Below are 14,508 nucleotides of genomic sequence, written 5' to 3'. Positions count from 1 at the left end.
AACCAATGACTTTTCCTGGGGTTATTTACAGGAACACGGGCCAGGTCACTTACAGGAGCAGAAATGACTCAAAGACAGCTGCGTCACCATGGCCCACCCCAGCATGGGTGACAGCTCACAAAAGCTGGGAACCTGGAGCACACTGCACAGCCTGCAGGCAGCTTGGCAGGTTGCAGAGCGTCCTTTCCAAGCGGCTCTGATCTAAACTTCTTCCAGGCTGTTGGGCTGGTTTCTGCTTTTTCCAGGCACCTGGTCTGGTCTCAGAGTCTTCTTTGCCGCTCAGCTTCACATTATCGGAGACTCACAGCTTTTATTGCTTAAGCTGCCCGGGAGGGGCCTAGTGGATCTGGCCAGTTTCAGGGACTTCCTGAAGCTAATTTGAGTTGTTTGCCTTTCCTGCTTAAGGAGCTTCCCTGTAGGGTGGAATGTTTCAATCTCAGAGGAAACTGTTACACACTATCCATGACGTTTTTGACACACAGTGAATATTTGGTCTCTAAATCCTCCTATGGCTGCTTCATTTGCTCATTATTAAGAAACCTCACAGAATTTTGGCAACCTTTTTTTTTTTTTTTAAATCAATACTCAGTTATAGAAGTTTAATTAAGGGCATAAGAACACCCTGGAATCTCTTGTTGCTAGTGTTCCCATTTCCGCCTACTTCTAAAAGGCTGACGACTCTCAAATATTTAAATTCTTCTCAAAGACACCCTGCTGTGCCCCCAAATGCAAGCCACACACCCAAAGGGACAAAAAGCACTGAGGACAGTCCCTCTATTTGAATTTCGCCTTGATTCTTAAGCAGGAATCTCGGAATTAAGGCAGCCCAGATCAAGGGTATCGGGGACACATCTTGGGCCTTCTTGGGAAAACAAAACAGAACAACAAAAAGCAATAAACACCACTCCTCTCACGCTCCCCAAACAAAACAAAACAAACAAACAAATACGAGGCGATACTGCTTCGCCGCTACCAGCAGAACAGACTGCGCCTGGGTCGCTGCGATCCTAGGTCGTCCCGACCATACCGTGAGGCCGCCGGGGCGAAGTTCCCAGGTCCCGGCTAGGCGCTGCGGGGACTTTCACCTGCTGGGCGCGCGCGGGGCGCGGGGCGGACCCGGCGGCGGCGGGCGGGGCTCTGGCGCGCGGGAGGAGTCGGTCCGGGCCCGCCCCGCAGGAGGAGCCGCGGGCTGGCAGCCGATCCGGCGTCTCCGTGACAGGCACCCTGCTCCGCCGCCACCGCCGCCGCTGCCTTTCTTCCTCGTCCCGGGCTGTGCGCGCCGAGCTCGGGATCGGGCTCCGGGTCTAACCCCGCTACGGGCCGTGCGCCCTTCGCTCGGCGTCCCGGTCTGGGGCTCCGTGCCACCCGCTCCCGCCTCCCGGCCGCCCGGCCGCCTCCCGGTTAGCCAGACCTCGGCCACCGAGCTGCTCACACCAGCGGCATCCGCGCCGCCCTTGCCGCTCGGCCCTCTGCTCCGCTCCGGGTTCCCCCCCTCCCTGCCACTGCCTGGCACCCAGGCTGCCCACTGCAAGACCCAGGTCCCCGCCGCCGCCTCGCCTGGCCCCACGGTTCCCTCCCCGGGGTCTCGCCAGCTCTTTCTTGCCGCCGCCACCGCCGCCCCTGGAGCAGCGGGTCCACCGCGGGTCACCATGCCCAGCAAAACCAAGTACAACCTTGTGGACGATGGACACGACCTGCGGATCCCTTTGCATAACGAGGACGCCTTCCAGCACGGCATCTCTTTTGAGGCCAAGGTGAGGGGCCACCAGGAGGGAAGTACCCGAGGGGGCAGGTCTGGGTGGATGGGATGCCAGCTGTCCTGGACGCAGAGCAGGTGGGTTAGGCCTTTCTCAGCTCCTGCCCAGAACAGCTAAAAAGAGCACCTGCAAAGTTTGAGGTGCCCTGCCTCACCTCCTTCTCCCACCTGCAGACACCCATCCTTGCCCGCCAAGGCTGGATTGAGTTACTTCCCGGAGAAGCCAGAGCAGCTCAGCCTGGACGCCTGGTTCTTTTGAAAGCTTTTAAGGAAGCGCTGGGTGTTATTTACCTGCTGGGCTTCCACGGGAGGTGCTTTTGGGAGGTGTTTTAAAAGCCTGTTTCCTGACCAGTTTAATTTTTTTTTTTTTTAATTCCAAGTAGCTGGATCTAGTTGCTAAAGTCACTCCCCAAATGTTTGCTTTCGCACGACTCTTTTGCATGTGCCAGTCATTGGTGTAGTGGTCAGGTGAAAGCCGTGTTCCAGTTTTGTGGTGCGCTGTTAAATCTCAGCAGTTGCTGATGAAGAATTTAGCCGAGACGGCTGGAATTTGCAGGGCCAAGGCCAAAGCCACCCTTGGGGGAGGGGTGGAGTGGAAACGTGCGTGCTGGACCAGCGGTTGTGTCTAAGGCTGGCCACGCTGTAGTGAGTGGTGAAACACCTCGCTGGGTGTGAAGAGTTCTGGCTTCTGAGACTGCAGTTGGAGTTTCCACGGTGCCCGGGAACCGTGCCTTTCTGTGCAAAGGCTTCTTCTCTTAATTGTGCTCCCGTCCTATTCCCCCACCTATAACCCAAAGAAAGACGCAGGGATACTCAGCATGCACAGTGTGCTTGTCACCGAGTGAAATTTAGGTGAGCTCTGTATGGACTGGTTGTGGATGGTTTTGAGAACAGAACTTTTGACGCGGGGGGGCATACTTGCTCCGATCTTTCTTCTTCCGCGACCACGGGTTAGTATATTGTGCAAGAACTGCCATCAGGTGTCCATTTCCTTCAATTTGCAAAACATCTTTGGAGTGTCAGTTAGGTGCCCAGAGGTCACTTGTGTTTAGAATTACATCCCTTTTCTCATGCAGATGTATGAATTGGTGAATCATACCCCCCCCCCAAACAACTTTTCTCGGTCCTATTTGCTAGAACTAGAGGTACCACCCCTTCACCCCGCAGTTATCCAGCTCTGCCTTGGAATGCAGAGCTGGGTTGCTGAGTATGGCTGGGACCAGAGGGGACCTGTCAGCCAAGATCATATCTCACGTCTCTATCTCAGAATAGATCTGGTTGGCCCAAGATATTCGATGTTTGGGTTCATGTGTGTCTGGGCCTGTGGATTTTGTAAGCAGTTTCTTAAAAGTATAACTTTTCATTATGGTTATGATATAATTTTTTTGCATACATACACACTGAGAAATTGGCTTTTGTCTTGTTTGGTTCCCCAGTGCTATATTTTTAAAAATTATTTTTAATTACGTGTCTGTATGTGGTTGTGTGCATGTGAATGAAGGTATTCCCCGGAGTCCAGAGGCATTGGGTCTCCCTGGAGCCGAGTGGCATATACTTCTGAGTTGCTTGATGTGGGTTCTGGGAACTGAACTCTGGACCTCTGCAAGAGCAGTGTGATGGGGCTCTGCAGCCCCATGGGTGCTAGTTTTTAAAGAACTAGGATAAAAAAAACTAATCAGATATAAAAAATTTTTTATTCTTACAGTCCTCTGCATTTGGTCACAGCTAGGTGTCAAAAACTAATGCGTGTACACATAAATTTCAAGAAAAGTCCAATTCGTAGTATAATCTCCTGCAGTTGGAATGCTGGGGCAGAGGGATTGCCACAAGTTAGTGGCTTTCCTGGGCCACATAGTCCTATCAGAGAAAACCAACCAACCAACCAACCAACTAAACCAAATAGTGTAGTTCTTCCAGCTCGATGTATTTAGGGGACATGTGTACGTACCCTCATTGAGTGTCTGGGGGATCTAATGAAGTAATTGCAACCAGACCTTAAGAAATACTGGGCTCAAGGCTTGCCTTCAACTTTCTGGATCCCCCTTTTTTTTTTTTCTCTAGTACTAAACATGTAGTTTCTTTTCTGAGCAAATGTCTGGGGGCTGCATAGTGTAGTTTCTATAGTAACTCTGGATTCACAGATAGTGGTGGTCAATAAGAGGAGGAGCCATGGCTGGTTGTGTTCCCAATGCAGACAACACAGGAGGCCGGGGGTTCAGCATTGAGAAGGGTGAGGTGGAGAGAAAGGATGAGGGCAGGTCAGGTGGAACATCCATAGGCAAAGGCTGAGTTTATGGACTGGGTCCTGCCTCCTAGCTCTTTGTAGTTGATGCTAGACTCTGGCATATTCAAATACCATGTCATCCAAGACCTGCGCAGGGCTGGGAGCAGAAGACCATCTCTCTGTTCCCCCTGTGCTCCCCAGTAAGTGCCTTCTGCAGCTACGTCCACCTCTCTATTGAGCAGTGTCTGTCCCTAGAAATGTGCCATCATGGGGATTTCAGGGTTAAGGCCACTGGGCATTTGCTCCTTGTTTTGGAAAAGCACAGACTGTAAAATGCAAATGCATTGTTGCCTTGTTAGGTACCTTGGAAAATGAGCCCAAGACTTCCTCTTCCAAGGGTTGGCAATTTTTCAGAATCAGCACTGGATGGAGTGATTCTCTGGATGTATGCCTCTCATTTTTTCCCCCAGAGTTCCACAGAGACACAAAGGGTTAGGCGGGATGTCCCTGGCTGAACTTCAGTGTACTTAAGAAACACACATACCTGCCAGCATCACAGTTGGTAGAATGTTTGCCCCGCATGCAGGAACCCCTGGGTAACATCCTCAGCACCACTGTTCCAGGTGTGGTAATGCATACCTGCCATCCCAGCATCCAGGAAGTAGAGGGAAGAGGATCTGGATACCTGAGAGCCCGTCTTTCTGCATGCACCCCACCCCAAATGCATATAATGATGAAGTCCAATATATATATATATATATATTTTCACCTGCAAGGCCTCATTTAAATCTTAACACTTTTCTAGCAGATGTGTCTCCATAGGTCTGTTTGTATGAACTAGGATACAGTCTCAGGGAGGCTGCTGCCTGCCAGGGTCCTCAGCCGCATTAACAAAGCTACCATTTAAGACTAATGCTTGGACTTTGGACTCTTACATCCTCCTAATGCTTACATATTTGGTAAATTTGTTGTCTTCATTGCATGCTGGTGATGGTTGCTTTGCGTGGGACTTTCACAAAGGCTATTTGTGTCGAAACAGGTACATTAGTGTTGTCTGTGTTTCAGGTGGAAAACTGGGAGGTGAGACTCACAGAGCTTTGTTAGTGTCAAACAGTGAAAACTGTTTTGTACCAGTCAGACTTTGGCCACTGTGGTGGAATCCCTGACTCACACAACTTAAAGCAGGATGGGTTCATTTTAGCTCACAGATTCAGAGGTTTCAGCCGATGGTTCTGGTTGTTGGTGGAGGTGGCAGAAAGGAACCCCAGGCTTGTAGATGTAACCATCTTATTAAATGAAGAGTTGAAAGCCCAAGAGGTCAGAGCAATAGCTAAGAGCTAAAAACCCTTTCTTACCCTTCACTGCTGCTGCTGTCCTTCCCCTCAGAAAGAGACCTACTTCCTGTGTGTCTGTCTTTTTATAGTGATTCTGTTCTGTCTTCTCATTGGTTGTAAACCCAACCACATGACCTCCTCGTCACTGCCTGTCTGTACAGACCTCCAGGTCTTCTATGGTTGGTATTGAGATTAAAGGCATGTGTCTCCAATGCTGGATGTCCATCCTTGAACACACAGAGATCCACAGAGCTCTGCCTCCCAAGTGCTGGGATTAAAGGTGTGCGCCACCACCACCCAGCTTCTGCTATGGCTTGCTATTAGCTCTGACTCCTAGGCAACTTTATTTATTAACATACAAATAAAATCACATTTCAGTACGAATAAAATATTACCATACAGCCCTCTAGGATTGCTCCCACACCTGGCATGCGGCCAGCAGGAGGGCAACACTCAGGTGTGCACTTGCCCACCGAAGCAAATGCTCCGCTCAGTGGAGTGCTCCTTACTGTCCATCATGGTGGTGGGAGAAGCAGAGGGAGATGGTGGTGAGGAGCCTGGGGGCCAGGTCTAGCTTTCAAAGGCATATCCTCATTTCTTCCTTCCTCCAGCTAGGGCCCACTTCCTGAAATTTCTACCACCCCTTAACATAGCGCCATCAGCTGGGGATGAAGATTTCAATACAGGAGCCTATGGTAAACATTGCATTACTAAACCATAATGTATTTATTGAACACTTACACACCCTACATTGTCCCTCTAGGGCATTTGACCCCTGGTCTGTGACTGCCTTACCTACTCCTGAAAGAGTTATTCTCTCCGTATTCCTAGGACACACTGTCTGGACTATGGTCTGATCGTCAGAACTGAAAGGCATCTTAGGCATTTCGTGTAGACTAGATTTATGGGTAAGGAATTGAGGTCCAGAGGGAAAGTCTTGACCCAAGGTACATAACCACATAGTAACAGAGCCACTGGTAATCTCTGGATACAGTTACCTGTGCCTAACAACAACCTTATGACAGGCTGGGAGCAACAGCTTTGTGTTTTGCTCATGAGCCATGGCCTGGGAATTCAGGCAGAGCTTGAATGGACTGCTCTTCTGGTGTACATGGTGAACATTTGTGGGGTTCTTTTTTTTTTTTTTTTTTTTTTTTTTTTGGTGAGTAGACTGGAAAGTCCTAGAAGGTTTCACTTACATGGCTGGTGCTTTAGTAGTCCTTGGTGTGGCTGTTGAATCTAATGACTGGCTTATGTTTCTTCATCGTGCAATGGGTCTTTTGTTTGGTAGTTGGTTTTCCGGAGGGCCTGTTGTAAGAAGGACACTGTTAAGGCTTGGCCTTCTGAGGATTACAGGTCACTTCTACTATGTTCTGTCAATCACAACTGACTGTAGAGGAATAGAAGTGGACTCCACTTCTAGATGTGTGTTTGAGTGTGTGAGCGCTTACACATGTGTGTATACATGCATTTGGAGGCCGGGGGCAACCTGGAGTGTTTCTCTGGGTTGTTCATCTTTTTTCTTATATTTTTGGTTGTGAGCCTAGCCTTTAACAGCTGAGCCATCTCTCCAGTCTGTTCATCTTTTTTCTTAAGATCTATTTTTAATTTTATGAGTTTTTTTGCTTGTTTCTCTCTCTCTCTCTCTCTCTCTCTCTCTCTCTCTCTCTCTCTCTCTCTCTCTCTCGTGTGTGTGTGTGTGTGTGTGTGTGTGTGTGTGTGTGTGTGTATGTATGTATACTACATACATGCAGTACCAGTAGAGGCCAGAAGAGGGCATTGAATCCTCTGAGTTAATAAACAGTCATCATGTGGTGGGTGCTGGGAACTGAATCTGAGTTCACTGCAAGTTGAGCCATCTGTCCAGCTCTCCACCTTGTGTTTTTGAGACAGAGTCTCTCGCTGGGACCTGGAGCTTGCCCAGTGTGCCGGGATGACTGACTGGCAGCCTCAGCAATCCTCCTCTCTCTGCTTTTGCAGCACTGGATTACAAGCATGTGTCACCATTCCTGGGTCCTGGGGACCTGAACCCAGGTCCTTATGCTTATGAGGCAAGCAGTTTATTAAATGAGCTAGCTCCCCAGTTTCCTAAACCCCACTTCTTAGTGAGGGAGTATCCAAGTGAAGGGTAAGGACTGCTGGGCTGGTCTTGTTTTAGTCTCCCTGAGGTCTTTGTCTTCGTCTGCATCCCTCTGCCCCCTGCATCTGCCACAGCGATGAATGCAGTGTCTTGCGTGTAGGAAATCTGGATGAGTGAATAAATGTAATTCCTTAGCTGTTCCCGGTGACGATCGTCAGGGTCCTCCCTCAGTGGAGTCTCCCACAGACATGCTGTGTTAGCATCATTCTCCTCCTGTCTACTCCTCTTACTTTGGTCCGGCCGGTCTTGGTCTCTAGTAACTTGAGGCACTCCTCTGCCACGGCGTCTCTCTTATATATTCCTCTCACCTCCAGTTTATACTGCGCTGCTTCGTAGGGAGGTTTTTTTTTTTTTTTTTTTTTTTTGTTTTTTGTTTTTTTGTTCCTGAATGAAACGAAACCCCAATGATTGATGTAGAGTTTGAGTTAGAAGGACATATGTTCCATTTCAGGAATAGGTAATTATCATTTACTAATTTGTCCTTTATGTATGCTTTCATTAATGAATGGATACCCAACCCCCATGAACACACACAATCCACTGTTTATTTTCTTTACTTTGTTATTTTATGTCATACAGATTTGGTTGGCAAGCTTAGATTCAGGGGTCCATGCTGTGTTTGGCTTCAAACCCTAGCTCGGTCCCTTACTTGCTACATGACCTTATATGAATTTCTTAACATCTCTCATCTGGAAGAGAGGTTTAATGTATCATATGCCCCAGAGGGTGGGTGGGAGGGTGAGGGGAACTGTCTATGTAAATGCCTAGCACAGTACTTGGCACGGAGTGGGTTGCTGTTTTCATTAAATTAAATTCGACAACTTGCAATTTGTTTCGTTGGTTTGGTCTGTGCACGGTGTAATCCACAGAATAGCCTTTTGTCTTTTCTAGAAGTTGTCTTTCCTAACTCTGAGGTCTGGTAACGCACTAACTTCATCATACATGCCTGCTTGAAAAAAAAAAAAAAATTCTAGCTGCCGAATGACTCTGATTCCTCAAGTTGTTGCAAATCAGACAGCCAGACTGCTGTGTGGGCTTAAAGTAGCTGTCAGCTTTCTTAGAAGGGGGCGGGGAAGGGTTAACTAGGTTCTGGTGTAAGCCCCAATCACATTTGTCCCAGCTCTTTCATCCCTGTTATGATTAAAAAATCACAGCATCTTAAGTATGGTGTGTCGTCTGTCTTCACTTGTCTCGGAGTTTCTTGGGTAAATATTTCTCTAAGCAGAGCTAATCTAAGCAGAAGAAGCCTTGCAGCATGGGATTAATTAATACCTTGCGATGCTTACATTTCCCTTTTCAGTTTTTATGCTCAGCGCCATGTTTCCTTTCAAACATCAGAGCAGCTGGCTCTGAAGTTGTTTAAAAAGGCACTTCTAGCAAGTTCTGTGCCCACAGAAAGCTGAGTCCCCCGCACACCCCTGCATGGAACCCGGCCGGCTCTCTACGGAAGGATTCGAGTGTCCTTTGAGAATTGAGGGTGGTGGCGACAGCCTGCTTAGTCTTACTTTTAAAATTAATTTTGTGTGTGCGCTTGTACTTGAATGCGCATAAGCTCAATTAGTGCATCAGATAACAGCTTTTGGGAGTTGCTTCATGCCTTCTACCCTGTTAAGGCAAGGTTGGTCTTGTTTCTGCCACTTGATGGCATCCTGGTTAGCTGGCCCAGGACCGTGCCGCGGATTCTCCTTGTCTCCACCTCCCATCTCTTTGTAGGTGTGCTGGGATTAGGGATGTGTGCCACCATGGCTGGCTGTTTTTGTTGTTGTTTGTTTTTGGTCAGTTCTGGCAATCAAATTCCTGTTTGAAGGCTTGTGCGGCCATCACTTTTACCTGCTAAGCCATCTTCCTGGCCCCTCCTCCCACTTATTCCTGAAGCCACACCCCTTGGAGGCGGGGCTAGTTTAAATGAGTTGAAGGAGACAGAATCAGTACTCCAAGGGTCTATTGGGTGTACTGCAGTGGCCAAGAAGAGGGCACTTCCCACCAGTGCACCCTGAGTTGGGGACATACTGAACTCTGTGTATGTGTCTGTATTTGGGGAAAGGAAGGAGATGGAGGAGGAACGTACCACACAGTGTCCATGCTGAAATACTTCCGCTGGGAGACAGCGCCTGGTGGGTGCCTGGTTGTACCTTTTTGCCTCTGTTCATTGTAAACTCTTCTGCTTTGGTCTCTGGATGGAAGAAATGTGACTCACATGGAAGCATTTTCTTTTCTTTATTTTTTGCAAAGAGGAAGATTAATGTCTCTCATGGGCCAAGTGACAGATACCATATTAGCTCAGCCCTCTGCTGTTTCCCATAAGCATGCGTAACCTGTCCTGGAACTACATTTTCAAACTGGCTCTTAGGTGTGTGTGGATTTTCTCTTCTTTATTTGGCAGCCCAGGTTCAACACATACTGGGCACCCATAGCGAATGTTTGGTGGAAACTTTTCCTCCTTCTTCCAGGCCAATTGAATGAGGTTCTCTCCTTGGGGTTAGGTTTGTAGCTTTCTACAGATGAAGGGAATTTTGCCTGTAGATGCCTTTGATCACTTAAGCAGCTGTTCTCAATCGTTGGCCTGTATCGGAATAATCTGAAATGAAAAAGTAAAGAATAAAGCCTCCAGGCCCAGGCCTGCTGAACTAGCATGGATGACTGTCTAAAGTTCTCAAGGTTGTTCTGATTTGAGTGTATGAGCCAGGGCATTAGAGCATTGTTCCTCAGACACACTGCTAATTGGACTCTCTGGGGGAATTAAATAAAACAAAAGGAAAAACTATTTGTGGCTGATGCTATAGTTTGGGCTTTGGGTCCTCAAAAGGCCCATGTGTTAAAGGTGTGGTCCTTAACCCATGGCACCATGGAGAAGTGGTGGGACCTCTTGGAGGCGGGGCTTAGTAGAACGATTACCCAAGGTTTCCTGATGATGATATGGAAACTCTGGCTCCTTACCTCCTTTCTCCCTCTTTCTGCTTTCTGGCTAGATGAGGTGAGAAGTCCTCCTGGGCCACATGTCCCCACCAGGCGGTACTGTGCCAGCACAGACCTGAGCAACAGTTTAGGCCAGTTGACCATGGACTGAAGCTGGGACCAGAATGAAGAGCTTTGGATGCCTGTCCTGGGAACAGCAGCAGGCAGAGGCAGGAACACATCTGAAGCTGTGCTTTATTCAGGGGCTGGCAGTCTGTGAGGGTGGCAGTTAAACCCTCCCTCCAGCTGGCTGGTTTTTCAGGGAGCGGGACCAAGGCAGTCAGCCAATCCAGAGCTCTGCTCACTCCTCCGATCAGGTGGTCAGCCATGTTTTGAAGACATGAGATGTCTTGGTCTCTTTGGTATCATCCTTGGGACCTTCTCATTTTCTGCACACCTGCGTTCAGGTACTTTTGGATCATGGAGTCTGGTTAGTGCCTGCAGGTCTTGACCCTGTATTTCTCCAGGTGCCCTCTGAACTGGAGAGTCAGAACAAAGCAGTTATTGGCAGTGCGTCTGTGCTAAACTAATAAGAGCACGTGGGGGCGGATATCCTTGCCGCAATATGAAGTGCAAATGTGTTTCCATTCACCTCATCTCCTATCAAAACCTCTGGCACTGAGAGCCCAAAAAAGCATTTTTTCAAAACAGTTGGTTATCTCTGGTATTTTGTACCCAAAAAAGCATTTTTTCAAAACAGTTGATTATCTCCGGTATTTTGTAACAGTGACAGAAAACCGACTAACCTTGCTGAGTAATCCTGGTGATTTTAATTCATAGCACGGGGCTAGTTTGGGGCATTGCGACTTTAGTCTTTTGCTTCTTTGCTGAGACTTTTTTATTTTTTCAATTGTTTCAAGCCCATTCATACTGAGGCATTCCAAGGAGAGCTGCCACCTTGAGCTGGGCAGCTGTTTTATCTTTTCACGTTTGTGGTGAGATTTGTTTGGTTCTTGGGATGGGGAGGCCAACATCACGGAAATGGTTCTTCCCTCCCACTCTTACATGGGATCTGAGGGTCGACCTCAGTCGGACTTGCGTGGCAAGCGTTTTGCCTGCTGAACCCCCTCGCTGGCATCCTAGGCTTCTTACTACAGCAGGGTTTTTGATTTTGCTTCTGTACCCTACCCCACCCCGAACGGTGCATTTCCACAGTACAGAACAGTGCTGGATATGTTTGAGACAGGCTGCTGATTAGGCTGAGGAGTGAATGGAGTTGGTGCCATTGAATGGACATGGCTTCCCTTCTCATCGTATTTTCTTGGGTACCCTTGTCAGGAGTGGGATCCCCAGCATGGCTCTTTTTTTTTTAAATTTTATTTAAATTTTATGTATGTGGGTGTTATACCTGTACATGCCTGGTACCTGTGGAATCCAGATGAGAGCATTGGTTCCCTAGCTGTGAGCTACCATGTAGGTGCTGGGAGTAGAACCTAGGTCCTTTAGAAGAGTAGTCAATTTTCTTTTTCTTTTCTGTTTTCCTCTTCCTTCCTTCCTTCCTTCCTTCCTTCCTTCCTTCCTTCCTTCCTTCCTTCCTTCCTTCCTTCCTTCCTTCCTTCCTTCCTTTCCTCCTCCTCCCCCTCCCCCTTTTCCCCCTCCCCCACTCTTCTTCCTCCTTCTCCTCTTCTTCCTCCTCCCCTCCCCCTCCCCCCTCCTCCTCCTTTTTGAGAAAGGGTTTCTCTGTATAGCCCTGGTTGTCCGGTTGTCCTGGAACTCACTCTGTAGACAAGGATAGCCTCAAACTCAGAGATCTGCCTGCCTCTGCCTGGCATTAATACTGGGATTAAAGATGTGTGCTATCTCCCTGCCTGGGCAGCACAGTAGGGCTGACCCTATTGACAGGGGTGTGGGTGAACTGCCTCAAGAGTGTGAGCGTGGTCCTGCCCCTCATCTGCCATCTGGTGGTGTGGGCGGAGGAGAGATGCCTTCCCCTCGTGCCCCTCAATGCCTGTGGCAGGTGGGAGAGCAGGCCTTGAGGTCATCAAAATGGGAGTGCTGTCCCTGCCCCTCACCAGCTGCAGCACTCGGGAGAGTGGCCCCTCCACCTTGTTTGGGTGACACAGTCGGACTAGCCGAGGAGGTGTAGGTGAAGGAGAGCCAACCCTGAGGATGGGAAAGCAGGCGAACTGGCCCTGCCCCTTGCTCACCCTGCCAGGGCAATGCGGGAGAGCTCTCCCAGGTGGAAGACAGGGCAGAGCTGGCAGGCTGACCGACCCTGCAACTACCCAGGCCCTGAACCAGGATTATGAGTTGGCCCACCCCAACATCCACCCCATCTGGGATCTGCTGGAGTATGTGAAGGGGCCGGTCCTGCAGACCCAAAGCTGCAGGATCTCCATGCCACGGAGCAATAACAGGATATCCAGGAGGAGTCTCAGTGAGGGCCCATTACACCCAGGCTGAATTACTGTTCTTAACCACTGAGCTATCTCTACAGCTACCCAACATGGCTCTTTTGCAGTGAGCTAATTCTGCCTCTTGTGCCCAGCTCAGTTGTCATCTAAGATGGATTGGTTTTAGTTTACAAAAATGGCTTCCGGGGAGGACGACGTGATGTCTGACTCCCACTCCCAGGCTTTCCCTCGGCAGGGTGGCAAGGAGTTTTATGGCGTGGCTCTCACTTTTCTTCTAAAGGGGAGCCAGTTTGTGATCTGAAGCCCAGCTCTGTTGTGGGAGGCCTAACCTGAGGAGAATCCCAGCTCCATGCTGGTGAGGCTTAGCCCATCAAATACTGGTTTCCCCCTTTCCTCCATCTGTCTGTGCGTTCCTCCTTGAATTGCTATTATAGCATTTGGTTTATAGTCTTGTTTCCTTGTGTACTTGTGTAGCACAGGCCCGTAGAAACGGTTCTATTATGCTTCCTGTAACACTGGCATGTAGCAGCTGCAAAGACACATACATAGAGGTGGCTGGGGTGAGGGGGGTCAGTGAAGGTCTCGCTTTTTTAGAGTGAAGCCTTTACCCTTAACGCTCTAGAGGTGTCAGGCATCTCGTGACAGTGATGCCTCTTCCTGATTCTTTATTTCCCTTCTCCAAGCAGTAGCTGGAAATTGCTTTTCATTAAAAATGTGCCCGAAGCAGACACTTGAGGCTACTGACTCACCTCTTCCAAGCCTTGGTGTCTTGGATGTGTCAGCTGGGAGGGCTGTAGCGTTCCCAAGTCCCCATTCCAGTCTACATTTTCCTTTCTTGATAAGAGCTCAGCAGGAAACTGGGCTTGAGGTCTAGCGTGGAGGCAGGGAAGCATTCTGAACAGGCTGCAGAGTCCATCCCACCTCCTGTTGCGTGAGCAGCCTTAAGTCCCTTCCACCTCTTTGTACCTCAGTCCCCTCACCTGTAAGCAAGGGAGTTGAGGCAGCACCTGAAGTTTAGAGTGAGGCTCTGAGGTCCTTCCTAGGCCCACATCTCTGAGGCTCTCTGATTCTTCCTTTGCTCTCTGCAGATCATGCACCCTGGTCCCCGGTAAAGTGACATTGCCATAACTTCAAGCCCACATATAGGGGGACGGATCAGTTACAGCAAACAGCCAGAGCCCAGCCAGGCTGCACAGTGCTCCACGGGTTCCTGGGCTCTGTAAAGTGTCCTTGGTGATCAAGATGTAGAGGAGGGAGATGTGTGGTACTGCTCTAGCTCTTGGTCAACGTGTGGCTCAGACGGAAGTCCATGCAGACAGAATGGACTCTCTCCGTGTCTTAAGTTCTCAAATGTTTATACCTTTTACTGCGTCATGGGGGATGGGGGTGGGTCTTAGTCTTCAGTTTTGCCCTATTAGAGCCCAAAGGGGAATTTTGAAAGTGGTAGAACTTCATATAGGGTCAAATCCCACAGAAAGGAAAAGTGGAAAAAAAAAAAAAAGAAGTTGGAGATAGGATCTTGAATTTTGACAAGTTCAAGCAAAAGGAGGCTTTTGTATATTTTCCACCCCCAGGGGCTGCCCCAGGGGCCAAGGCTTTGGCCTTAAATGATGGCATTTGTAGCCCATAGTTCAAAAGTCTTGCCCTTCCTTCACCTCGTTGCTCCAGAAATGGAATTTTGTGTAACCATGCTTGCAATCTAGCTGAACCTTATGATCATCTAGGGAACTTACAAAATATGGGTC

At 48.9% G+C, this 14,508-nt stretch overlaps 1 protein-coding gene across 2 annotated transcripts in view; it reads left to right on the top strand.

Annotated features, from left to right (window-relative positions):
• Positions 1–1,190: 1,190 nt before the first annotated feature.
• Nos1ap (nitric oxide synthase 1 adaptor protein) overlaps positions 1,191–14,508 on the top strand; it is a 287,554-nt gene continuing 274,236 nt past the window's right edge. The window contains exon 1 of one of the 2 annotated variants that reach the window (XM_076547944.1): positions 1,191–1,754. In XM_076547944.1, coding sequence (XP_076404059.1) covers positions 1,650–1,754 — 105 coding nt within the window. In that variant the 5' untranslated portion in view covers positions 1,191–1,649. The remainder of the gene's footprint in view (positions 1,755–14,508) is intronic. The other variant, XM_042258557.2, reaches the window with a different exon arrangement.

This window comes from Peromyscus maniculatus, chromosome 11, assembly GCF_049852395.1.
Source record: "Peromyscus maniculatus bairdii isolate BWxNUB_F1_BW_parent chromosome 11, HU_Pman_BW_mat_3.1, whole genome shotgun sequence".
In the NCBI taxonomy this organism is placed as follows: Eukaryota; Metazoa; Chordata; class Mammalia; order Rodentia; family Cricetidae; genus Peromyscus; species Peromyscus maniculatus.
This window is presented reverse-complemented; position numbering and strand designations above follow the sequence as displayed.